The sequence below is a fragment of the Jaminaea rosea genome (assembly GCF_003144245.1).
Source record: "Jaminaea rosea strain MCA 5214 unplaced genomic scaffold BDZ90scaffold_1, whole genome shotgun sequence".
NCBI classification, from domain to species: domain Eukaryota; kingdom Fungi; phylum Basidiomycota; class Exobasidiomycetes; order Microstromatales; genus Jaminaea; species Jaminaea rosea.
In genome coordinates, this window is record NW_020289975.1 from 537,375 (window position 1) to 560,736 (window position 23,362).

The 23,362-nt window shown below is 58.6% G+C and overlaps 7 protein-coding genes across 7 annotated transcripts; 4 read left to right on the forward strand and 3 right to left on the reverse strand.

Annotated features, from left to right (window-relative positions):
* Positions 1–107: 107 nt before the first annotated feature.
* Positions 108–3,715, forward strand: BDZ90DRAFT_276590 (hypothetical protein; the record flags this gene model as incomplete). The annotated part of the gene is made up of 2 exons (XM_025508939.1): positions 108–341; positions 407–3,715. The coding sequence occupies 2 exons, from the start codon at positions 108–110 to the stop codon at positions 3,713–3,715; spliced, it is 3,543 nt and encodes a 1,180-aa protein (XP_025364708.1).
* Positions 3,716–3,841: 126 nt separating this feature from the next.
* On the reverse strand, positions 3,842–6,033 carry BDZ90DRAFT_229123 (hypothetical protein). Its single transcript, XM_025504925.1, has 3 exons — positions 5,848–6,033; positions 5,357–5,773; positions 3,842–5,275 (listed from the first exon to the last, which is right to left on the reverse strand). Exons 1-3 carry the CDS (start codon positions 5,995–5,997, stop codon positions 3,938–3,940), a joined length of 1,905 nt encoding a protein of 634 aa, XP_025364709.1. The 5' UTR covers positions 5,998–6,033; the 3' UTR covers positions 3,842–3,937.
* Positions 6,034–6,221: 188 nt separating this feature from the next.
* BDZ90DRAFT_257199 (hypothetical protein) lies at positions 6,222–6,956 on the reverse strand (the record flags this gene model as incomplete). Its single annotated transcript, XM_025507927.1, has 2 exons — positions 6,222–6,387; positions 6,463–6,956. 2 exons carry the CDS (start codon positions 6,954–6,956, stop codon positions 6,222–6,224), a joined length of 660 nt encoding a protein of 219 aa, XP_025364710.1.
* A 3,321-nt stretch (positions 6,957–10,277) lies between these two features.
* BDZ90DRAFT_215393 (RNA-binding domain-containing protein) lies at positions 10,278–11,707 on the reverse strand (the record flags this gene model as incomplete). Its single annotated transcript, XM_025504226.1, has 3 exons — positions 10,278–10,499; positions 11,178–11,468; positions 11,540–11,707. Coding segments are annotated over 3 exons (681 nt in total), but the record flags the coding sequence as incomplete, so codon positions are not given.
* A 1,435-nt stretch (positions 11,708–13,142) lies between these two features.
* Positions 13,143–14,562, forward strand: BDZ90DRAFT_229125 (hypothetical protein). The gene is made up of 2 exons (XM_025504926.1): positions 13,143–14,124; positions 14,205–14,562. Exons 1-2 carry the CDS (start codon positions 13,252–13,254, stop codon positions 14,283–14,285), a joined length of 954 nt encoding a protein of 317 aa, XP_025364712.1. The 5' UTR covers positions 13,143–13,251; the 3' UTR covers positions 14,286–14,562.
* A 623-nt stretch (positions 14,563–15,185) lies between these two features.
* Positions 15,186–17,346, forward strand: BDZ90DRAFT_4745 (FAD-binding domain-containing protein). The gene is made up of 3 exons (XM_025509617.1): positions 15,186–15,968; positions 16,042–16,751; positions 16,829–17,346. The coding sequence occupies exons 1-3, from the start codon at positions 15,408–15,410 to the stop codon at positions 17,082–17,084; spliced, it is 1,527 nt and encodes a 508-aa protein (XP_025364713.1). The 5' UTR covers positions 15,186–15,407; the 3' UTR covers positions 17,085–17,346.
* Positions 17,347–17,435: 89 nt separating this feature from the next.
* On the forward strand, positions 17,436–22,944 carry BDZ90DRAFT_229129 (UDP-Glycosyltransferase/glycogen phosphorylase). The gene is made up of 2 exons (XM_025504927.1): positions 17,436–18,065; positions 18,855–22,944. The coding sequence occupies exons 1-2, from the start codon at positions 17,609–17,611 to the stop codon at positions 22,490–22,492; spliced, it is 4,095 nt and encodes a 1,364-aa protein (XP_025364714.1). The 5' UTR covers positions 17,436–17,608; the 3' UTR covers positions 22,493–22,944.
* Positions 22,945–23,362: the final 418 nt, after the last annotated feature.

Below are 23,362 nucleotides of genomic sequence, written 5' to 3' on the forward strand. Positions count from 1 at the left end.
GCCGCGTCTCGAGTCCGTCAACAACGGGACGAGCAGCAACCAACACTCGGGGCGAAACGCAGAGGTGCAGCTTGACTCTGTTCGTCATCCAATCAACTTCGTCCATCATGTCAGGACGACCTCTGGGTAGACGGTCCCTCGGGGCTCCCTCTTCTTCATCGTCATCCGATAGCGCAAAGACTGCTCCCATCTCGCGCATTCCCAAACGCGCTCACTCCATTGCGCCCTCGGACCTCAAGCCAAAGGCAGGATCAACAGCAGCAGCAGCAGCCGCAGCCAACAATGTACTGCGAGACAGAGAAAACCAGACGCAGCCCATTACATCCTCCACGCGCCCCGCAGTAAGTATTGGCTTGTATAACGAGCGAGGCAGTTAGCATTCTCACACCGCTTGCACCCCGTACAGATGGGCCCTCGCAAGTCATCCATCCGCACTCGCCCGCCCCAAGTCTTTGCTTCACCGACAGGCATGTCACGGAGTCCCACTGCACCCCCACCTCGCCAATCAGTGGCAGGCGGTGACGCATCAGTCGTCGTCACGACAACAATCGCAGCTGCATCGACCAAGAAGCGTCCCGCAGCCGGCGAAGAGGTTCAATCGCCCTCTGCAGCCGCTCGCTCTCGCAAGTCAATGGCTGCCCCCGCCTTCAGCGACTCCAAGACCGTTGACGTGAATGAAGAGCGCAAGCGTCGCCGCGTAACCTTCAGCACTCGTCAGGAGCGTACGGACTTCATTCGCGATGAGCCTACCATGCACATTCGCCCGCCAGTCGAGTCGGACCTCGCGAGCATGTCGCAATCGACTGGCTCGTCGACGCCTAGCAGCCAGAGAGATAGTCTCGTGCCGCGTCTTCGTGGTTTTGGCGAGGATGTGGACGACGACGAGTCGGAGAGCTCGTCTGAGGAAGAGAGCTCCGAGGAGGAAGAGGAAGAGGACGCGAGTGCGATTGATATGGAGCTCGCGACCATGTCCGACATCGTGGCGCCTCGAGCGCAGGAAGCAGTGGACGACGACGAGGAGTCAATGGCAATGGACTTCACGCAGGTACGCGGGACCATTGTCAGGGGGCGTCGCTCCTCGACAGCTCCCTCCGAGGCAGACGAGAGCAGTGTCGCAATGGATCTCACCTACGCAGGCGACGATGGCCAAGGCGAGGAAGACGAAAGTGCCATGGAGTTCACGACCGCTGTTGGCGGCATACAATCAATGGGCAAGGGCAAGCTGCGCGCACGAGACAGCCTCGCTGCTCGACCTTCCTTCGCCAAGGCGCGCTCCTCGCTGCTGCCTCCGCCCACTGCTTCCGCTGCCAATGAGTCGTCGATGATGAGCATGGACATGGACGACGCCAGCAAGAGCGCCATGGACATTACGGGCAACTTTGGCGCCATTGCAGACGAAGACGAAGATGAAGAGGCTGCTGAAGAGACTCAAGCCGATGCAGAGGACAAGTCTGCCATGATGTCCCTCGTTGGTGCCAACCAGTCCTCCTCGGCGATGGACCTCACCGTAGCTCAAGGCACCATCGTGCCCGGCGACACAACGCCCAGAAAGTCTCGCCCATCTAGCACTGGCAGCGCTCTCCCATCTCTGCCCTTCCAGCGATCCCCAACCAAGTCGCCTGGCACGCCGAGCAGATTCAGGCGATCCCTTCTGGGCGGTATCTCCGACTCGCCTAGCTCGCCCGCTCGACGAGTGCAAGTGCCCATTGACCCAGAAGAGCTCGCCCGCATGAAACCTGCGACGCCGTCCGCCGTTTCGAAGGACTTCTCCTCGCAGTTCCTCACTCTCTCGGCGCGCCGAGCGTCGCCGGAGCGCCCGCCCATCTTCGCAAATGCGATGCCATTGCGCAAGAGCATGGGTGGTGCCCTGCCCTCTGCCCACGCCCTCAAGCCAGGCAAGGTCTCAACAGCGCCGCAGCAGAAGTCGCGAGGCGACAATCGCAGCTCGATCGTTGCCGCTGTCCTTCCTGCACCATCCTCCTCCGACTTCTCCTATGATGGCACCGAGGAGAGCAACAACTCCGCAGCAGAAGCAGCCATCACCGCAGCTGCCGCGATGGGGCCTCCCTCTCAAGTGTCATCTTCCGCATCAGGCAGCGAGGAGCACCCATTCTACGACGCTCACCACAGCGTAACTCGCGCCCCTTCACCTCCCCTCGACGATGAGATCTCTCAACCTCCTCTGCGCAACCTGACTCTCTCGGAATTCTTCAGCCTCAGCGGCATGAACTTCCATGACGACACCCGCCCGCTGAAAGTGCGCGTTCTCCCACCCCGTGATGGCCCGCCCTCCCTGGAGGGTAGCAAGCGCGCGACAGCCCAATTCAAGGCAATGGCCGGTTCAGTACCCATGCTCGAGACGCTGGTGGACGCCTGTCGCGAGCTCAAGCAGTCCGTCTCCGACGGGTCGGCGGTGCTCAAAGAGATCGAGGAACGCTTCGTTGACTCACCGCCGGATCTCGTGCGCGAACTGCTCAGCTTGAGCAGTGAAGCCGAGAAGAAGGAGATGGAGTCGCAATTCAAGCTACAGAAGCAGGCGGCACGCGCAATTGCGAAGGAGGGGTACTTGGGCTGGTGCCTCGACAACCAATATGGGCCGGACATTGTCGCTGCGCTCGAAGCGACCAAGCGTGGACTTGAGCAGGACCTTCTAACAATCAAAGCAGACTGTGCCCGCATGGAGCAAGAGATCCTCCCAGTCCTTAGAGAGCGGCGCAACCTGCTCCGAGCACAAGTGCAACGCGTCAAGTCCCGCCAGAAGGAGATCGAGCTTTGTCCCCTTTCTGACCTCGAGGCCCTACATGGTGGGATGGCTGAACTCCTTCCCGAAGTCCAGTCACGTCGATCCGTCCATCGAGAGAAGAGTGACTCTCTCGAGCGAATGCGCGCCAAGCTCGAGGAGAACCTCGCAACCAAGGCCGAGCTGGAGGCGGGCATTGAGGCTGCTAGACAGGTGTGTGAGCAGATCCAGGGCTACACGCGCGGTGAGGCTGCGAGGTTGGCAGCGGAGGTCAGGCATATCGAGCGAGTCCACCTTTGGAAGATCCACTCCGCCTCGCTGGGCAAGTTGCACCTTGTGCACGACTCGGTGTTCGATGTGGTGGTTTTCCTCGACCAAGACGGGACAGGACTGTGCGAGAGTGTCGAGCTTGCTCTCACCCCCTCGGCTAAACTGGCGGGTGATGTGCTCGTAGGAGAGATGCTGGAAGCCCTGCGCGAAGATCTTCTGAACACGGAGGCACATTCAGGCGTGCAAGGCTGGCCCGTCGCCAAGCTGGTTCGCCACATCTCGACCGCATGGACTTCATGCCGACACTTGCAGAGCGATCTTGCTCGCTTGGCACTGCGTTTCCCAATCGACGTGACAGCCCTTGCGGCTCAACAGCTGGCGGGCGAGCCGCGCAACGTTGCTGTGCACGCTACCATGCTTCTGCCAGAGGAGCGCACCAAGCTTCGTCTCGCGTTGCGAGTGGATATGGAAGCTCTCATCTACGGGGACGATGCTGCCCTGTTCTCTCGGCGAGTCGAGTCAGACGAGGACAGGGACGAGAGCGTAGAGGTGGCAGGTGCGGTCCGTATCGAGGCTGTGTACGGGCAAGCGGACGCGGCGGGCATGGCGCAACGTGTGGCGAGGAGGTTGAGGAGCCACGACTTTGTGTTGGGCAGTGGAGCCCTTGCTGAGGCGTGTGCGAGCGTGGTGGACTCATTCGCCTGAGGGCCAGTGAGCATACAAGAACTTTCACTTCTTTCCCACGGCGCCTTGCGCTCTTCGATACCATGACTTTTTTCGTTTGTTGTCTCCTTTTACTCGTTCGATGGCTCACTTGCCCCTCGTCAGGCTGTCAAAGCAATGCACATCTATGGGACTCGTATCAAGATTGACTAATGAAGCGGGTTCGGAATGGTGATTCAACGAATGAGAGTGTGGTGTCGCGCTTCACATGTCTACCTCGTCATCTCGGCCGCCAGGAACAGCTTCGGGCTGCGACGAGCCTGCCGCACCAACAGAGCCAGAGCCAGACCCGCTCGCACTGTGCAGCATGGCCTCATCCTCGCCCGCAGCAACGGCACCGCTCTCTACAAGCTCATCGTCATCCTCGCCGTTGTCCACGTACCTCCTCTCCCTCCCCTTACCCCTACCGGCAGGCGCCAATCTGGGTGGCGCACCTTGCGTCTGCTCGGCATAAGTCGGCAGTTGGCCCTGCCCTCCCTGTTGCTGCGTTGGCTCCTTGTACGTCAGGCCCTGCTGGACAAGCTCGATGCGGAACGCCAATCGCTCAGAAGTGGCAATCGTAGCTTTGGCTTGCTTCATCGTCTTCTCAAAGAGGTTGCTACGCTCGTCTTTCGGAAGGCGGACAAGGAGATCGTCTACCCAGTCCAGGCGCCAATCGCCGCGCGAGGCAGTGTCGTGAGTCTTGTCACTGCTATTGGCCTCGCCGCGCTCGACAAGAGAAAGGCATTCCGCCCTTGCTTGATCCATTGACCACCCGAAAGCCTCTGCGAGCCTGGTCAGGCTTACGGTGGTGAATGGTGCGAGAAATTGTTGCAGTCCCCTTCGGATCACGAAGCGCCTCAAGGTTCCAAGCCTAGGCGCGAGATAGAGGTCGAGGGTGTGGCGATTCCTCCATTTGTCGAGAAGAGCGAGGGTCTTCTCGTAGTCGCAAGCCCAGAATGCATCCAGTAGCTCGCGAGTGGGCGGATCATGCTCTGTGAATGAGCGGAATGTTGGACGATCCATCACCATGCGTTTGAGGCTGGGACGAGGGAGGACGGCAATGCTGCATAGTGTGGAGTAGAGGGCGAGGTCGCCGGGTGCGAGTAAATGCGCGAAGCTGGACGCATAGAGCGGGTCCGTAGCCAAGAAGCTGGTGGCAGCGGCCTCGAATCGTCCTTGTCCAAGTGCAGCCAGCCCTCCAGCGACACACAGGATCGCCTTGATACGAGCGACTTCATTCTTGACCCTGGTTTCTCCAGCCGCATTCCCTTGCCCACCGTCAGCGGACCCTCCCCTCGCTGCCTGGTCTCCCGATGCTGCACTGGCGGCTGCGCTCCCTCCTGCTCGGAAGAGAGCGCCAATGGCGTCTGCGCCTGAAGTTGAGGCTCCCTTGCTGGGAGGAACGATGATGGACGACGTGGTTGAAGTAGACGTGCCGCCAGCTCGAGCTGAGCCTCCAGCGCTACCGGCTGCTGCGGCTGGGTTGTACGTCTCGAGAACTGCTTCAGCTTTGTTGACAAAGGCTACGACGGTAGCGTAGCTTTGCATCTCGAGTGCGACCTGGGCGAATGCGAAGAGAGGGTAGATCATGAGCTTTACACAGGCTGTCTTCCATCGGGAACCCCGGTCCCGCTCACTCACCTCAATGACGCTCAAGCACATATCCATGACATGTTCGGCAGTCGAGCAATGCTCTCTCGTCCTCTGATAGCACTGCAATGCCTCCTGCAACAGTCCGCAGCTGCGATAGTAGTCGGCCAAGTCGCGATTCGCCATGCGGATGCTCTCCTTGATGAGGTTGTTCTGATAGTTGCGCAGTTCCAGGTCGAGCTTTTCGCCTTCCTGTTTGACATGCTGAGTTGTCTCTTGGATCCAGATGTCATCTACTGTATAAGTGGGCTGAGGGGGGACGGCGTTGCAGAGGGCGACGAGTTGTTGGTAGGCTTGGACGTCGCTCGTGGCGGACTTGACGATGTCGGCTGCTTGGGCTGCGGCGGAGCTTCGTAGCTGAGGAGCAGTCTTGGCGATGTGAATGAGGCGAAGAAGTCGAGCACGGCCCTGCATCGAGGCGAGAAGGTGTTGATGAGCAACTGTTGGCTGTGTTCGCATCGTTATATGCTCGATGGGCTCACCTGATAATTGGCTACGTAAGCCTCCCAATCAAAGGCATCATTCGTCGCCGAGTGGACTTCAGCCAGCGGTGCGCTCATGACCATCTGAGCGATGCCGCTAGACGGGCCTGCCATGGCAGAAGCCATCTCGACGTCGTCTGTCTCTGCCATGGTGAGTAGGACGAGATCAGAGTAGCAGATTCGTTGCAAAGGACGAGTCGAGCGACACGACGGCTCAGCTCAAATGCATGGCCCAAGCGCACCGCCGCGCCAGTCCGCGTTTCCCTGTCCCGTGTCGCAGCTCGCTCGAGCTCCCTCTCACTCTCTTCACACGAGCATCAAGGAATCGTTTATTGCGGCCACAAGTAGCTAGTCTACAGCACATTCGCACGGAGCTAGGTGGGTACAATAACAAGCTGCTGAGCCGTCTTCCCCTCAGGCATGCTCGTCTTAGTAAAGAACTGAACCTCGGCATGAGCCGTGTCACCAATGATGGCAGTCTCGTTTTCATTGGCAAAGAAGAGGCGCGACCCAGCGCCAGAGCTACCGTAGATATACTTCCTGTCAGGAGGTCAGAAGCTGGTCAGCTCTCATCACTCATTACTACTGCGAGATCTGACCACCATGACGACTCACTCGAGCATCCAAAGACGGTACTCTTCAGGCACCTTGGTGCAGAAGGAGTCGACAATCGAGTTGCGCGCCCCCGTGTTGGCGTCATTCTTGCTCTCGAGCGCCAAGCAGTGCTGCGTCGCTCCCTTGGGTCGGATGATACCATAGCTCAAGTTGGTAGGACCACTCGTGGGCGTCTTGTAGCCCGGAGGGAGCGCGTGCCCATCATCACTGGTACATCGAGCAAACTCCCACTCTTGCGGCTGGACTGGAGAGCCATCGTCGTTCTTGGTAACGAGGAGATGGTCATTGGATCCGTCGGTGCCGCTATGCTTTGCATTGGGGACGATGCCTACGTATGTGAAGGCAGAATCATTCTCGCCTTCACTGGCGGGCTTCAGGGCGAGTTGGCCCGTGAAGGACGTCGAGCAGGTTGGAGGAGTCTGACGACGGACAGAAGCGGCAGAGCTGATGGCTGCGAGGGAGGCGACGATGAGGGCGGACTTGAGAAAGACCATGGTGCTGTCTGATTGGTGTGAGGAGGATTGAATGACTTTTGATGCGAGCAGGAAGGAAGAGACGACTCCTCGAGACCTCGTACTTATACATTGTCGTTGACCACCAGATCTCGCAGAGTCGACCATAGGAGTTCCGACTTGCCTCAATGTCTCGTGCCGCTCCCCCAAGAGGCCTCACCAAGCCGAGCATGCTACATACGGAAGCAACTCCCCATGTTCCTGTCGCTCTCGCTACGACGGACCATGCTTCGGCAACTTGACCATTTGAACCTGCTCGCCGGCGGCTGACGGCGACAACGGACTTCCATGGTCTTGGTGACCGTCATCTCGCACAAGTGGAGGCCTCTTCCGCAGGGCTGGGCTGGGGCCGGCGGTAGTTCGGCCACTCGCACTCGCATCTGGTTCGCTGATGACAGACAGCTCTGATCGCATCCCGATCTCGTCAATTCTCTCTGAATGCGTTCAGGTTGCAGTCGACGAGGAGCCGGAAAACGAGTGGGGCCCTGATGAATGGATGGCTAGCCGCCGGTGACGGGGCCATGCGCCTCATTTTACTCATTGACGCCCGTCGCAGAGAGTAAAGAAAGTGCAATTAAGGATCAAAGGGATTCATGATGGTGCTGCTGCTGATGATGTTGTTGTTGGTGGTGATGAGGAAGTAAAGAGCAAAGACATACGCTGAAGCCTATAGACAAAGTTTTCGACACGGCAACAGAAAACGAGCGGAACCCAAAACACTGCGCTTCCTTGCCGGCCCGTCACCAGCCAGACCGCTTCTTGTCTTCAGCAAGATGACAGTGATGGACCGATAACTTCGATGACTTCGACGTCCGAGCTCGTGGGGGCGCCTCGAGGTGACTTGGTGATGGTGACCGCCCATGACATCGGTGTAGTCGCCGTCATCGTTGCAAGCGTGTATTCAGTCGCGAGTTCGCTGGTGCCATGAAGGTGGGAGAAGAGGGAGAATTATAAAGTCGATGCGTGAAGCCAATGAGAACAGACGGATAGAGAAGGTAGAGCCTTGCTGGACAACAGTGCAATGGCCACGGCGAGTAGGAGTGGAGTGATGATAACGATAAGTCGGGCAAGGCGAGAACAGGAGCGGAATCTTGCTGTTGAGACGTTGGAGAGGTATCGACTTGTGTGCTGCTGCTTGCTGATCCTGACCCGCTCGCTTCAGGGAGTCTTGTCGTCTGCACTTGCGTCATGCTCGAGGTCGGTCTTCGAAGGGCTCTGCATCCTATTGCCGCCTCCGACGATGCCCTGATTGCTGTTGCCGCGCTTGAGGAGCGCTTGACCTTGGATGCTCATTTTGGCAATCGCCTTTGCCATCTCTTCCGTGCTGGCGTGACCTGCAGCAATGGCGATGTTGGGCACTGACGTGGGAGCTTTGCTCGTCGCGCTGTGACCATTCCCGTTGCTGACGGCGCCGGCTACGTTGTTGCTCTCTCCCGATGCAACTGGGGAGAAGTAGTTGGACCCGTCGCCGAGATCGTCGCGCATTGGCGTGCGCAAGGCGTCTGCATCGAGACTGGGCCTGCGAGCTCGTTCGCCTGAGCCGGCCATGCCCCCCTCAACTGCCGCACCTTCACCAGCGGCCAAGGCTGCGCCAAAGTAGCCAAAGCTTGAATTGGACACAGAGGCGGGATGAGCGCCGTAAACACTGGGCGATATCGCCGGAGAGTTGGTCGACGCCCTGCGAGAGACAAGCGAGATGGAGCCTGGCCCCAGGTGAGGTTTCTTAAGCGTTGACGAGGAGGGCTGTGCGAGCGTATTTGACGCTGGTTGAGCACCATCTCCCTTGGCCATTTGAACGGCATCGCCCTTGGTAGAGTTGGCAGCGGCCGTGTCGTCGCTAACGACAGTGGGGAAAGGATAGCCGTCCGAAGCAGCGACCAGAGGAGGAAGAGGCGAAGCAGAGCGAGACGAGATTGCTGAGCCGTCCATATGAGCGGCCTCTGCGGCGGTGCCCGTCTGAGCGGTGGATGATCCCGCCGATCCCGCATTCGATACAGCCCGCTCGCCCCCAACTTCTCCAGCTCGCGAGCCACTTCTGGCCGATTGCTGCTGCTGCTGCTGAGTAGGCACTCGATACGGCTGTCCCCAGTGAGGCGTCTGCGGCATTTGAGCACCGCCCATGCCTCCGTAGAAGGCATTGAAGCCCGATCCTCCAGTCTGTCCAAAGCCATTTCCTCCGCCGCTAGGCGGCACCATGCGCAGAGGCGCGCCGGGCGCAGCGCTCATGCCAGGATACTGCCAGGGTGTAGGAGGAGCCTGCACGCCAGGCGTGGTGGGCATATGGTGGTAGCCGGGGATCGGCGGACTCATCATGCCCAAGCCAGGACTCATCATCGGCGCAGTGAAAGCAGGCGGCGTCTGCGGGGGCAAGTTGGCGAAGGAGAAGCCAGGCATGCCAGGCGTGAGTGGGACTCCGGGTGTCATTGGCACTGGCGCTCTTCCCTCTGGCGAGAAGGTGCTGCCCATTGCATAATGCTGCTGATAAGGATGAGCCTGCTGCTGCATGGACGGTGGCGATGGCAGAGAGATGCGGCCAGGAGCAGCGTTGACGCGACTCGAGCCACCCTTCTTCGCTGCTGTACTGGAGCCGACCGCTGCCTGTGAGCTGATCTCCTGCGGCAGCGCCTGTACTTGACGTGAAGGAGGCGGCTGTCTCGCATAGCCATGTTCATCCCCGACGACAGGTGAGGCGGTTCCCAATGCTGAGGGTCGACGTGATTGAGATGTCGGCTCGAAAGCCTGCAGCAGGCCTGCGTTCGGCGTCGATGATCTGCTTGGAGGAAGACTGCCACCAGATGGTGTCCCAGATGCGCTCGACACTGATCCACGCGGCGTGTACACGCCATTGCCGAAGTTCATCCCTTCCTGCCCAAAGGCTGTCCTCTGCGACCATGACGGCTGCTGCTGCTGCTGCTGCTGATGGTGGTATGGGAAGTGTTGCTGGGACGGCATCATCTGATGCTGCACTGCTTGCTGCTGTTGCTGAGCGGCCATCTGGCTTGCCTGTGGCTGCAGAGCGTATGGGCTGTGACCAGCTGCCATGAGCTGTTGCTGTTGTTGCTGGAGCAAGTAGACGGCAGGGCTAGCGATACCTCCAATGCTACCACCATTGCCCGTACCGCCAGCTCCCATCGCCTTCATTGCGCCTCCTCCACCGGCTCCGAGGTTGCTTGGCGGCTGTGCAGCACTGAAAGCACTCGTGTAGTCTTCTGCCCTCGCTGGGATCAAGATACCCAGAGGAGGAGACTCCATGCGAGCAAAGCGGTCAAAGTGTACTTTGAGTGTGCGCCCATTGTGGTCGTAGCCATGAAACATTCGCACTGCCCTGGCTGCCTCCTCCTTGCTGCCAAAGAGAGCAGTTCCGAACCCGCGCGAGCGTCCTTCTGAGCCAAGGGCGATGTCAGCCCGAAGGATATTGCCTGCTGCTCGGAAGAGGTCCTTGAGGTCTTGCCACTGCGTCGCGTAGCTGAGGTTCCCGACGAAGAGTGTACGCCCATAGTAGCTCCCGTCAGGCATGCCACCGTACTCTGCCAACACGCGAGCCTGTTGTGCAGCGACGGCAGCTTGTGCAGCCTGAGCAGAGAGGACGGCAAGCTGGTGCTGGGTAGGGATGGCGCCTGGCGGGAGGCTGGACTGCGACGATGGAGAAGGAGCCGGTGGTGGAAATGGTGGGAGGGGCAGACCTGGCGATGATGCGGCCGAAGATCCGGGTCCACTACTGCCAGGAACCAGTCCAGCGCCAGAGCCTGCAGATGGTCTGCGACTGCCGCCTGAGAAACTGCTTGCCCGGAGCTGTTGAACTTGCGGAGGCGGCAGCGTCGGAGTCGTCGACTGCGACAAGGACGAGCCTGGAGGCAGGAGGAGATTTTCTGACGAGCGAAGCGCAGTAGGAGCTCCACTGGGCCGACGAGATGGGCTAGCGTTGGAGGGAGCGAGAGATGGGGATCGTGCATCTCGACGCCTATTGTCGCTTCCCGGGCTGAGATGGTCGAGGGGACCGCCAGCAAGGCCTGAGTCGGGACGAAGCAGTGAGCCGCTGCTGAAGGATCGTTCTCCAGAGTAGGGCGAAGCAGATGCCTGCATTGGGCCGGGCGGATAATGCAGGGGTCCAAAGCTCTCAGCACCCGAGCCAAACCTTTGTTGTTGGCTGCCCAAGGCTTGTGTATGGGGCATCGGCGAAGCAGAGTTGAAGCTGGCAGGGACGGGTAGTCCTGCTTGTGACTGACTGCCAGCCACGCCGTACGTGGAGGAAGAGTCCAGCGTGGGATAGAGGGGGCTGCCATCAGGAGCAAAGCCCCAACCGCCGCCGCCGCCCCTCTCAATGTGCACTTCGAGCTTTCTGCCCATCCACTCGAAGCCGTCGAAGCACTCTTTGGCTCTCTGCGCATCCTCGCCGTCTCTCATTAAGACTGAGCCAAAGCCTCGGGAGCGCCCGTCAGGTGTGAGAGAGACGTCAGCGCGAAGGACAGTGCCGGCCGAGCGACGGAAGAGGTCCTGCGAAGGAAGGAGATGGCAGAGTCAGCGACGAGGGTCAGATGGACCAAACGAAAACGATAGCTACTGACCTTGACATCTTGCCATCGTACCTTGAAGGGGAGATTGAGGACGAGAAGACTGGTTCTCTGATCGCTGGAGCTGAGAGGGCCGGCAAGAGGAGGTGTGACGACAGGTGGCTGTTGCTGCGTCGATGAAGACCCGGCGAGACTTGATTGTATGCTACTCGAGGCAGACATTGAGCTAGACGCGGTGTACGTGGGTGCGTTCGCCGACATTGGTGAGCCCACTGAGCCAGCGGGAGAGCCAACGCTTGAGCTAGAGGAGAGTGTATGCGCGAGATTGGGTGGCGCAAGGTTGCCTGTTGATCCTACAGAAGAGGATGGCAGATTATAGAAGTCGCTCGCAGAGGGCGGCAGACCATCCGAGAGAGTCTCGCGCAAGGATGGTCTGGTTGACGTTGCATCACGAATGGCGTCTGTGACGCCCGCAGCGGGTTGTGTGGCTCCAAGGCGAATGGGCGCGTTGCCTGTAGTGACTGAGTCAGTAACTCGATTAGAAATGCTGCGGCTGCTCTCCCTCGAATGTTCGCCACCACTCCCGCTATTGGTGCTTGCTGCGCCGATGGAACGACTGCCAGAGGAGGCTGTGCGCTGAAGCAGCGTGGGGGGATGGGCCATGAGGGTATGATGAGGAGAGAGAGGTGATGGGTGATGCGGAGAGTGCGAAAGATGGTGTGGTGAAGTCATGTCGGCCAGTCGAGATCGAGAATCCGGAGAGAGCCAAATTACGTTGGCGGGACAATGCTACCTCGATATTGAGTGATCGGTTGGACTTTGCTGGCTTGACGCGGGGGTGGCGTGTAATAGCGATGACTAGGTTGCGACCTTGTTCAAGATCTCATCCGATGTCTACCAGCGAGCAAAGCAGGCGAGGGGGCACGGCCAAGAGGTGGTCCAGGGCGATGACCGAGAAGAGGCTGTGACCAAGTTGCGGCAGTATGCCGGTTGCTCTCGTTCCTGCAAGCCGAGAGGTCTGAGGCTGCAGACCGTGAGAGGGAGAAGAGGTAGTGAGGGGAGGGGCCGATGGCAACGTCGGCGGCGGCAATGACGGCGAAGACGGCGATCTTGCAAAGGGCAGTAAAGGGTGAAAGGAAGGCAAGCCGGGTGAAAATGATGAATGCCCTAGACGGTCGTCGGTGATTCACCCTAGGTGATGAGGAGGACGAGGGGAACGACGACAACGATGCTGCTGTTTCGGACTGATGACCCGGGAAAAGGCGGAGGCAAAGCCAACAATGGAAGCGACTCGATGCTGACGATCTAACAAGGTGACGACCTCGACGAAAGGAAGCGAATTGTGCGGTATCGCTGCCGTCGTCGACCTCGGAACGATGTCAAGGGGGAGAAAGGGAAGAGGGGAGTAGGGCAGAAAGATGTCGCCTGGACCTCGCAGTCGTCGTCGGCGGCGTGGTCGTCTGTCGATGTCGACCTCCATTCTCACTTTCGACGGTCCATCGCCCGCGGCAGCGAGCCAGCCAAAAGCCTCAAGCCCCTCTGCTTGAGCTGGCTGCAAGCCCGAGCCCGGCGATTTGAATACAACGTGGCGAAAGGCGAGGAGCGCGGAAGTAGCACAAAGGAGGGCCGAGTGCAGCTCAGTGAATATTTTTGGACCATTAATCAAACGACAGACGGCTCAAGCTCGACGAGAGGCCACGCAAGCGGCCATACATCGACAGAGTAAGACTGCGGGGGAGACGATCCTGAGAGGCGGTGCCACGGCGATGTCGGATATCGATCATGAAGATGTCGACGGCGGCATGGATATGTTCGCCGAGCCAGATGATTTTCGACCAAAGACGCCGCCGCCCCAAGTCATTGTCGTGCCGTACGACTTCACAGGCCAGGGCTCGACAATGACGCTGCTGCCGGCTAGTGATGACCAGGGCAAGGACGGGGATCACCTGAGGATCCATCTGCTGGGCTCTCATCCACTGTGGGGTCATCACCTTTGGAACGCTTGCCTCGACATCTCGCGGTACCTTCAACAGCATGCTGGCACATTGCTCAAGGGCAAGTCTGTTCTTGAGCTTGGCGCGGCGGCTGGTGTACCTAGTATTGTCTGCGCTCGAGAAGGGGCAGCCGTAGTCGTGGCTACCGACTACCCTGATGAGCCGCTACTCGACGTCCTGCGGGCCAACGTCAGCGAGAACTTGCGTGGCGACCACGGCGGTCGCATCGTAGCTGAAGGCTACTTGTGGGGATCAGATACTTCTCAGATCAAGACGTATTTGCCCTCAGGGTCAACAGGCTTCGACGTGCTCCTCCTCTCCGACCTCATCTTCAACCATCAAGCGCATCCGGCCCTCCTCGCAACGATGTCGACCTGCTTGGCTCAAGAGCGTGCATCGCCCTCCGTTGATTGCTCCCACCCTTCTCAGCAAGCCGCCCAACTTTACGAGCACGATGAGTCACAGCCCGGCTTTCCCAATGACCTCCTTGTTGGCAACTTCACAGAATCTCCGCCAAGCGGGCCGTGCGTGCTCGTCTTCTTCACTCATCACCGCCCGCATCTGGCGGCCAAGGATATCGACTTCTTCGTCAAGGCAGCGGAGCAAGGCTGGCAGGTTGAAAGAGTAGGGAGATGGACACGAGAGGTGATTGCCATAGCGCTCGGCCAAGTTCTCTCCGCATGATAGGTGTGACTGACCCTCTTCATCTTCATCGCCATTCGCAGCCGATGTTTCCAGATGACCCTGGCTCTGCGATCGTACGAGGTACCGTGCACGGCTTTCGACTGTATCGACGCGAGACGTAGCGAAGTAGCAAAGTAGCACAGCAACAAGGTACCAGCTTGAGCCGAGTGAAGATCGAGCTCGAGGAGCCAGGTCGCCGCTGTCCACAAGCTTTCTGGAACTCCGATCTGTCAACAGCGTCATCTTCTCCTGTCACTCGCTTTGAGCGGCACAGTAATGAGTGCATCGCGCTGCCGGTCTGCTCGCAAAGCGGGGACCTGCTGTTCGCTATGACTTGCAATGCAAAGAAGAAGCTCCGCGACTTGGCAGACGCCATCACGATCAGACAGAACTTCGAGAGCGTCTTGACAGCACAGTCAGCGTTGCATTAGTGTGCTCTGTGCTCATCGTGATGGCCGTGATGGCCGCTCTGGGCCGCTGCTTGATCTCTGGGTCTTTTCCCTCTGCTGCGGGCTTGCCTTGTGCTCTATCACGAGCTGACTGTGGCCTAGCTGCTGCCTTGCCGCACTTTGCTTGCTTGCTGCACGTCTATGCCATCGCTTTCACTGGCGCGTGGGGGCGGGCAGCTCGCGGCTGAACTGCAATCTGTGCCCCGCCTTTGGCTCGCTTCGCACCCAGCTTCCTTCCCTCGCATCAGCATCAGACCTTTACGCCCACCATTTCGCTGCTTCTTGATCAGTCACCACGCGAAGTCGCTCGCCCAAATGGTCGTTGAAGGCCTTGATGCCTGCGTTGCGTGAAGGCTGTCAATTAGAGAAGCTCCCCGGACGCCGGGGTACCATTTCGTCCCGCCTTTGTTCTGGCCAAGGGCCACACGGAACTTTGGGTCCGATGAAGAAGTCAAGCTCAAGATGCCCCATCGTCGCGAGCTAGCGGGAGTGAGCGACCTTTAGAGCGCCGTCGACATGCACATCAAGTGGACAGTCGGGAAGTCGAGTCAGGAGCAAGAGCCCGGGGCTCAGGGGACATGGCAGGCGCGACAGTTCCAATGCCTCTGCCATCTCACGCTCCTCATTAAAGCGCCCGCATCTCGGATCGCGTCGTGAGCAGTATCTTTTGTCGCAGGCACGGGACAGCACCCTGTCCTGCGGGTAGCTATATACCGTAGTCACGTCCATGGGCCGCGACTGTTGTCCCTCTCCCTTTCGCAGTCCACCATCCACACCAGTCACACTGTGACCACCATGATATCACTCTCCTTTTCCCGTGCTCCATCTTCGATCTTGACCCTCAGTGCCATCGTTGCTCTTTGTGTCTCATCTCTCTTCTTCTGGACACCCGCCGTTTCTTCCTCGCACCCTCCCTCAGGCTTCGCCAAGCGTTTCGCCAACCAGACAGCCGTAGATGCCTGCAAGTCCATCCAGTTCACCTCGAAAGACAGCACCATCCAGTATGATCTCGCTAGCGCCTTTTCGTCGTACTTTGGCTACTACATGACCTCGTCATCCAACACGCCTGCGTGCCTCGTCAAGCCAACGACAGCTGATGATCTGTCGGCGGTGATGAAGGTGATTGGCCAGAAGCGTATCAACTTCGCCATTTCGAGTGGAGGCCACACAGGTAACCCAGGATTCTCGAGTACGAAGGGCATCCAGATCACCATGAAGGGATTCCAGGGCGTGAAGCTGTCTTCCGACAAATCCTATGTCGATGTAGGCTCCGGCAACATCTGGGACAATGTTTACGCTGTACTCGAGGGGAGCGGGCGCAACATCGTGGGCGGGCGCGTGACCGGGGTGGGGGTGGTAAGTCACGACGGTACGTTGATGTAGCTTTCGACATCTCTTCTGACCCTTTGATCCGCCCTCTCAATCGTAGGGCGGCTTCGTTACCGGAGGAGGCGGCTTCAGCTGGCTCACAAACCAGTACGGCCTGACGGTCGACACGGTACAGCAATTCGACATGGTCCTTCCCGACGGAACGCAAAAGAGCGTCACAGCTTCGTCCGACCCTGACCTCTTCTGGGCTCTCAAGGGTGGTGGAAACCGTTTCGGTGTCGTGTACAATTTCCGCCTGTCCACTGTCCCCCAGAGCGCTCAAGTCTGGGGCGGGCTGAAGACGTACACAGAGGACCAGATCCCGGCCATCGTGAACGCTACTGCCGAGTTTAGTAAGGAGAACAAGGATCCCAAGGCGCAGGTAATTCCTACGTACAATTTCGTTCTCGGTGCGCCGGGCATCTCGCTCCTCGCCTTCTACGACGGACCATCCCCGCCGGCTGGAACCTTTGATATGTTCGACAGAGCTAAGAGCTTCACGGCCGACTGGAAGGCGAGATCCTTCGGCGATCTTGTGCGATCATCCCCTTCCAATGCAACAGGAGGCCACAGGGGAGCGTTCCACACCGTGTCCTTCACAGACTACTCGGTTGATTTGCTCAATGCCATTGTGGACGAGGTCAAGTTCTACGGACAGCAGAGCTTCACTCGGTCTGGATTCTTCATCTCGTACGACGTTGAGCCCTTCCTCAAATACCCAGCCAAGGATGCCGCGTGGAAGCACACCAACTCCCCCCTGCCGTTGAACATGTGAGTCCAATCCTTGGCTTTGAGACCGGCATGAGCCTTGAAGCTGACGCTTACCCTCATTGTTGTTGATTCTGCAGCTACTACGTCTGGGACAACCCTCAGGACGACAACTACTGGCGCAAGGAGATTGTTGCGTCTGCCAATCGCCTCACGGAGAAGGCCAAGACAGAGGGCCAGCAGCTCGACGGTTTACTCCTTTACCCCAACTATGCCATTGACACGACTCCTATCGACCGCATCTTCGATTCCGCTTCGCTCCAAAGGCTCAAGTCGATTCGCAGCAAGGTCGACCCGAACAACGTCATGGGCTTGACGACGTCGTTCAAATTCTGAGCGAGGGGGCGATCCCCTACGCGCTTTTTTCTTGCTTTCCTCTACGCGCTGTTCCTTCTCCTCTAATCGATGTCGTCCTTGCAATAATCCATCATCGTTGGTTTGGGAGTTAGTCGCCGGTCGTAAGAAGGTCCTCTCGAGCCGGACGCATCATGCCGTCGGCTCAGAGCTGCCAGTCGGTCGATCGATCGGAGAAAAGCCACAGCTGGGCTGCTGAACTGCTCCACTGCTGCAGGCGTGAGCGGGCCGAGGAAATTGTGATGGGACCCAGGGAAACGCATTGCCGCCGTCCAAATCTTAGTGGCTTGGCAGCTGCGACTGCGCTGCGCTGCTATGACGATGATCAAGTGCGAGTGTCGGTAAGCGGCCACTCTATGCGCTTTCTCCACTCCACCTAGGAAGTCGATTTCGAGAGTCGCACCTCAATGATCTCATTCAAGACGAGGGCTGCTGGCCATCATAACTGAGTATGGCAACTCCTCTCCTTGCGACTGCGACTTCCTGAGCATTCCCCGCTTTACGACATGACCGCATCGACGACAGCAGCAGCGTCTGACGGTCGTCGCGGATTGCAGCAACTTCAACAGCACCACCATCATCCTCACTCTCACATTCGTCGACCGCAGATCCTAGCATTCGGCGACGACCAGGAGGCTCTCGTCAAGGAGCCGGAGCCGGAGACGCCTCCACCCTTTCCCTTGGATCACGTCCTCGAGTCCTTTCCTGCTTCGCCCATGTCTGCGACGAGCACTCTTTCTCCCTCCTCTTCGGGCTCTAATGCAGAGGCAGGGAGCGTAGCAGGTGTCGTTGAGGGGGAGCACGATGCGAACAAGCAGGCTGATGTCCTAAGCACCTCGCCAAGCGAATGGGACGCTGCGAGGGAGCAAGCCTGGGAGAGCGTCCACAAGAGGGCTGGCCGGAGGAGGAGGGCAATTGGGAACAAGATTGATCAGGCTAGACGGACGCCGCGCCATCGAGACGGTGAGTGACGAGTGCCAGATTGCGGTCAACATGGGCGGTAGACTTAGCCGGCGGCAACAAAGTCGTCCGTCGCGCACGGGCGTTGAGAGGGGAGAAAGAAAATGGGTCAAGGCCGCTCTTTCTTCTTCTCCTTCTCCTCTCGGCTACTCTTGACTTTCGAGCATGCTACCATGGCCCGTCGCTCCCTCGAGAGCTTTCGACTCGGTGGCCCTTGCGGAGGAGATGCTCGTCACTACGACATCGACGACGAAGAGGGCCAAAGAGGCGCCGTCGGTGGCCATGGCCGCGACAATGAGCATAGCATCGTCGAACGAGCTCGACGCCCCTCTTTTAGCTTCTCTCTTCGTCGCTACAGTCGGACGATGCGCAGAGATGTCGGTTCAGATGGCAGAAGTTTGCTGACTGACACAACCAACAACCCTTCTTCCTCGCCCTTGTCCACCATTACTCGCCGTCTTCGTCATCGCTTTGCGCTTCATACCGATCATGCCAACGCCACTACTACACCTCGGCCATCGACGTCGTCGCATCGTGCCCTTCCTCGTTCCTCTTCACCGCATATGCCATCGCCATTCGTCTACGGCTCTCTGTTCCACATGCTCAACACACAATCGCCGCGCTTCATAACACCTACTCGCCCTACGGCCATCATACGCCATCGCACCTCATTGCTACGCTCACCCAAACCTTCTGAACGCGAACCGGATTCTCCGTCGACTCGCTCCATATTGGCCGAATGGACACCGAATCCTCCCCTCGATACCATCTATGGCGGCGCCACTCCATCAGAAATCGAGTCGTCGTACTATACAGGCCGTCAGGACGCTCAGCAGCAGCCAGACCGGGGCATGAGCCTCCTTGATAGCGAGACCACCGACGACGACGATGAAGGGCTCGAGGAGATTAATTCAAGGTCGCTGCACGACGTCGAGGAGGATGACCTCGACGAGGCGGACGCATCAAGGCAGAGAGGTCCGAGGGAAGGCCAAGCATCTCCATCAGGCTTGACCGAGGTCGAGACGCCCAGCAACGAGGTCATGTTCCAGGCCTTCATCGACGAGTTTGGCGAGCTGCAGCAAAGCCATGACCACAAAGAGGAAGAGAAGTGGATCGGCGCCATCACCGCCATCCTCATCAATTCGGTTACCATTCGCGGCTCCCTCCTCATGACGTCTCACCGCCTCGCATTTGTAGCCATGGTGCCAGCAGGTGGCACACAGCCCAAGGGTAGCGGGTCCAGGACGGGAAAACCCGACGCGCACCCTCAGAACCGCATCATTCGCAAAGGCCCAGCCATCCTGCACTTCCCCGGCTGGCGACGACATCGCACCGCCTGGTTCGAGCTGCGCGACGATTCGCTGGTATGCTACCGCAACTCGACTTCCCTCTATACCCCGGTAGGCTCAGCCAGGCTCAGCGACATGACTTTGAAGCCACTCGAGTGGTCACGCTCTGGCAAGGTCAAGAACAACTCGACGAAAATCCACCTTCATGGCCCCACAGGAATCTACACACTCGAATTCTTCTCGCACGAGACGGCCGTCAGCTGGTACAAGGACTTCGAGGCAGCCATGTGGTCCTACAGCAAAGCGCAGGAGCGCGTAAGGTTGCTGGTCCCCCTCGAACGGCTCAAGGTCTTCCGCGTCGATCTTGAGAAGCGGGTCCATATATCATTGCAGCTCGAGGTGCTGATGAACACACCCAAGCACCATGACGGGCACTACGGTCGCTCCGAAACGCAAAGCTTCGAGCTTGGCTGCTTTTCCCGTGACATCTGCTCGATCAATGAGCTCGAGGATGCATATGAGAGCGCACAGAAGAGGACAAGAGCGGACATTTACGATCCCAGCTCGATCCCAGCGCCAATAACCGAGATCGAGGGGTCGCGAGAAAAGGCTGAGGCGCTCAACGAAGCTGCCAGTCATGCAGACTCCGACGGTCTGAGCGCTCGTCTCGTCAAGCTCTTCACCCTTAACGACGCGCCAGACGATCTCAAAATCGTCAAAGCCGACATCATCAAGGGCTACCCGCTGTCCGGCACTCTCGCTGTCGGCGCCGAGTATCTTGTCTTCTATCGTCATCGTCTGCCTCCTTTCCACGACGTACGCGTAAAGGTACCTCTCAGCGATCTCGTAGGCGTCGAAAAAGGCAGCTCACTCAAGTTTCACTACCATGGCATCAAGATCCTCATTCGTGGCAACCCTTCGCTGCACTTTGAGCTGAAGAGCACCAAGCTTCGAGACTTGGTAATGAAGGCGCTCGAGGGCATTTGCGAGCAGCGTACTGAGCAAGAATCGACCCTCGCTGCTCCAGTCGGTCAGCCGAGCCACACCTCAACGATGTACGCAGACCCACTTGAGGTGTTGCTTGCCCCTGTCAAAGCCCAAAAGACGACAGTGTTGCCGTACGAGACGATCAAGCAGTTACCACGCCTCATCAATCCCGCTGCCGACTACAGGCTATCCGTCGAGCCGATGAGAGTCATCTGCTTGACCATTGGCTCTCGAGGAGACGTCCAGCCATACATTGCACTTGCCGTCGCCCTCAAGGCACACGGCCACTCTCCCGTCATCGTCTCGCACCCAGAGTACCGCGAGTGGGTTGAGAAGTACGGCATCGAGTTTCGAGGCGCAGGTGGCGACCCGGGCGCCCTCATGAAGCTCAGCGTAGAGCATCGCCTCTTTTCTCCAGCGTTCTTCCGCGAGTCGCTGGGTAAGTTCCGCGCCTGGCTCGACGAGCTCCTCCGAGAAAGCTTCGAAGGGTGTTGGGACGCCGACCTCATCATCGAAAGCCCCTCAACAATGGCAGGCATCCACGTTGCCGAAGCGCTACAGTGCTACTACTTCCGTGCCTTCACCATGCCCTGGACCCGCACTGCAGCCTTTCCTCAGGCCTTCTCCGTCCCACCAGTCGACTTGGGTGAGGCGTACAACCTCAGCTCGTACACCCTCTTCGACCGCGTCTTCTGGCAGGCAACGAGCGGCCAGATCAACAGGTGGCGACGTCATATGCTCGGCCTTGCCCCGATCAACTTCGCAGAGCTTGACCAGGACTCGGTTCCTTTCGTCTACAATTTTTCGCCTGCTGTTGTGCCCCACCCTGTCGACTGGGCTGACCGCATCGCCGTTTCCGGCTACTGGAATCTCGACTCCTCGGCAGAGCAGTGGGATCCACCGCAAGAGCTGACCAACTTCATGGAGAAAGCACGCAAGGAGGATAAGAAGATTGCCTACATAGGCTTTGGCTCTATCACGGTGCCTGACCCGCACAAGGTCACTTCGAACATCTACGACGCAGTCGTGAAGGCCGACGTACGAGCTATTGTTGCCAAGGGCTGGTCAAGCAGGGCTGGAGATAGGGAGAGCACAGGCGAGCAGGGTGAGCCAGAGGTCCCGGCCGAAGTCTACGTCGTCGACTCGATTCCGCACGACTGGCTATTTCCCAAGATCGATCTCGCCCTTCACCACGGCGGCGCAGGCAGTACGGGTGCATCTTTGCGAGCCGGTCTAGTCACTTTGATTCATCCCTTCTTTGGCGACCAATTCTTCTGGGCTGGCCGTGTGCAGAAGCTTGGTGCAGGACTGCGCATCGGCGATCTCGACGTCGACAACATCGCCGAGGGCCTGAAGAAGGCATCACAGGACCGCATAATGCGGGAGAAGGCGACGAGCGTGGGAGAGCTGATTCAGAGCGAGGATGGGGTGGGCAACGCCATCGCATTTATCGAGTCGCATTTGGCGCTGAGCGAGCGCAAGTACCATCCGTTGAAGAAGAAGCGCGACAGTAGCAGCAGCGGTGGCGTCGCAAGCCATGACGAAGATGAGGAAGAGAACGATGAGGAGGATAAGGAGAACGACGAGTGCATCCAGCGTGACTCCAGCATCCTACGCCGAGCCTTGGCTCTCGCCCTTCCGGGCAAGAAGAACGGTGCGGCACAAGAGGGGCTATCGTCGTCATCCTCTTCCCCGTCATCGTCAGCGTCATCATCAAAGCAGCCAACACCATCGCGCAGCTTCCTCTCACTGCAAGGCAACCACCTTCCATCCTTCAATGGTAGCTTCACCTCCTCCCTTAAGGACCTTGTGCCGGGACTACACGGCAACGGGCATGACAGCAGCCAGGAGGCGCAGCTCGCCTCGATCAAAGAGGTAGCGGACGAGAAGCAGGTTGAGGGCGATGATGCTTCACCAAAGAAAGGTGTCAAAGAGGACGAGGAGGAGCTGCGTCGCGCAAAGAAGGAGGAAAGGCGCAGCGCAAAATGCGAAGACGAGAGGAGGAGAAAACTGATGGAGCCGAAGTTGCAAGAGAGGAGGAGACTACTGGAGCAGAAGAAGAGAGATCAGGATGAGAGCGCTGACCTACCGAGGAGGCGGCGGTCTGAGCATCAGGAGCAGCAGCTACGCGATGAGGTGAAGCAGGGGGTGTGACGCAACTACTATGGAACCATTGACTCGCCACCGCCTAGCTAGCAGACTCGCTCCGCAGAAGGCACATCCATTGACCACCACCATCACCTCGTCTTGTCCGCAACGAAGTCCCGCTAATCAAATCATGCTTTACCGATACAAGCCCTCTCTCATCTTTTCGCTCGGCGAGACTTGGCTGAAGCGGGTCAGCGTCGTACCGATGGGCACAGGAACCAGTGAAGGAAAGAGGAAGCAGATGTCTCTGCATCGTCGGTCCCCGGTACAGATGCCTCTACCGTGGCAGCCATTGCGCTCGACAAAGCTTGCTCCATTGCTACATGTCCGGAGCGACTGGGCTGAAGGGCGAATGTTGGATGTCAACGTATCAGACTTGGCTGATACGTTGGCAGCTCTGTGATCGCTTCGAGTCTTCCCTTCCAATTAGCCCAACCTTCGCGATGCTCTACCAAGTGATCTCTGCCGTCAGCTTTCTCGTTTTCCGACTGGCCTCCTGCTCCAGACTCCGAGCCTTACATCACCGGGACCTGCGCGACGACTGCAATGGCGATGGGGTGCAATGTATCTTGTGTGTAAGCGCTGTCACCTTGACTTCACCCTTCTTTCTTTGCTCAGTACTGCTCGCTCCTTCTTGACATGCTGCCAATTGCAGTTCCGGCCGCAGCATCTGGGTCCGGTCAACATATATCGTCGAGGAAAAGCGTTACTTACCGGAGAACACTGGCATCACTAAGATCGATCCCCGCACCGGGGGAACAGGGTACGCTACGGGCTGTGGTGGTAGTACGGTCAACTGGGCTCTAGCTGGACCCAGCTCATTCTTTGATGGTCGCAATACGGCGAACACGACGAACACCCACTTGAGAGTGAGTG

Coding starts and splice junctions, on each gene's coding strand:
- BDZ90DRAFT_4745 (XM_025509617.1), top strand. CDS start 15,408: ATGATATCACTCTCCTTTTCCCGTGCTCCATCTTCGATCTTGACCCTC. Junction 15,969..16,041: donor GCGTGACCGGGGTGGGGGTG/GTAAGTCACGAC, acceptor TCTCAATCGTAG/GGCGGCTTCGTTACCGGAGG. Junction 16,752..16,828: donor TCCCCCCTGCCGTTGAACAT/GTGAGTCCAATC, acceptor TTGATTCTGCAG/CTACTACGTCTGGGACAACC.
- BDZ90DRAFT_229125 (XM_025504926.1), top strand. CDS start 13,252: ATGTCGGATATCGATCATGAAGATGTCGACGGCGGCATGGATATGTTC. Junction 14,125..14,204: donor TAGGGAGATGGACACGAGAG/GTGATTGCCATA, acceptor CGCCATTCGCAG/CCGATGTTTCCAGATGACCC.
- BDZ90DRAFT_229123 (XM_025504925.1), bottom strand. CDS start 5,997: ATGGCAGAGACAGACGACGTCGAGATGGCTTCTGCCATGGCAGGCCCG. Junction 5,774..5,847: donor CTTACGTAGCCAATTATCAG/GTGAGCCCATCG, acceptor GCCTCGATGCAG/GGCCGTGCTCGACTTCTTCG. Junction 5,276..5,356: donor TGTGCTTGAGCGTCATTGAG/GTGAGTGAGCGG, acceptor GCATTCGCCCAG/GTCGCACTCGAGATGCAAAG.
- BDZ90DRAFT_229129 (XM_025504927.1), top strand. CDS start 17,609: ATGACCGCATCGACGACAGCAGCAGCGTCTGACGGTCGTCGCGGATTG. Junction 18,066..18,854: donor GACGCCGCGCCATCGAGACG/GTGAGTGACGAG, acceptor CCACTCCATCAG/AAATCGAGTCGTCGTACTAT.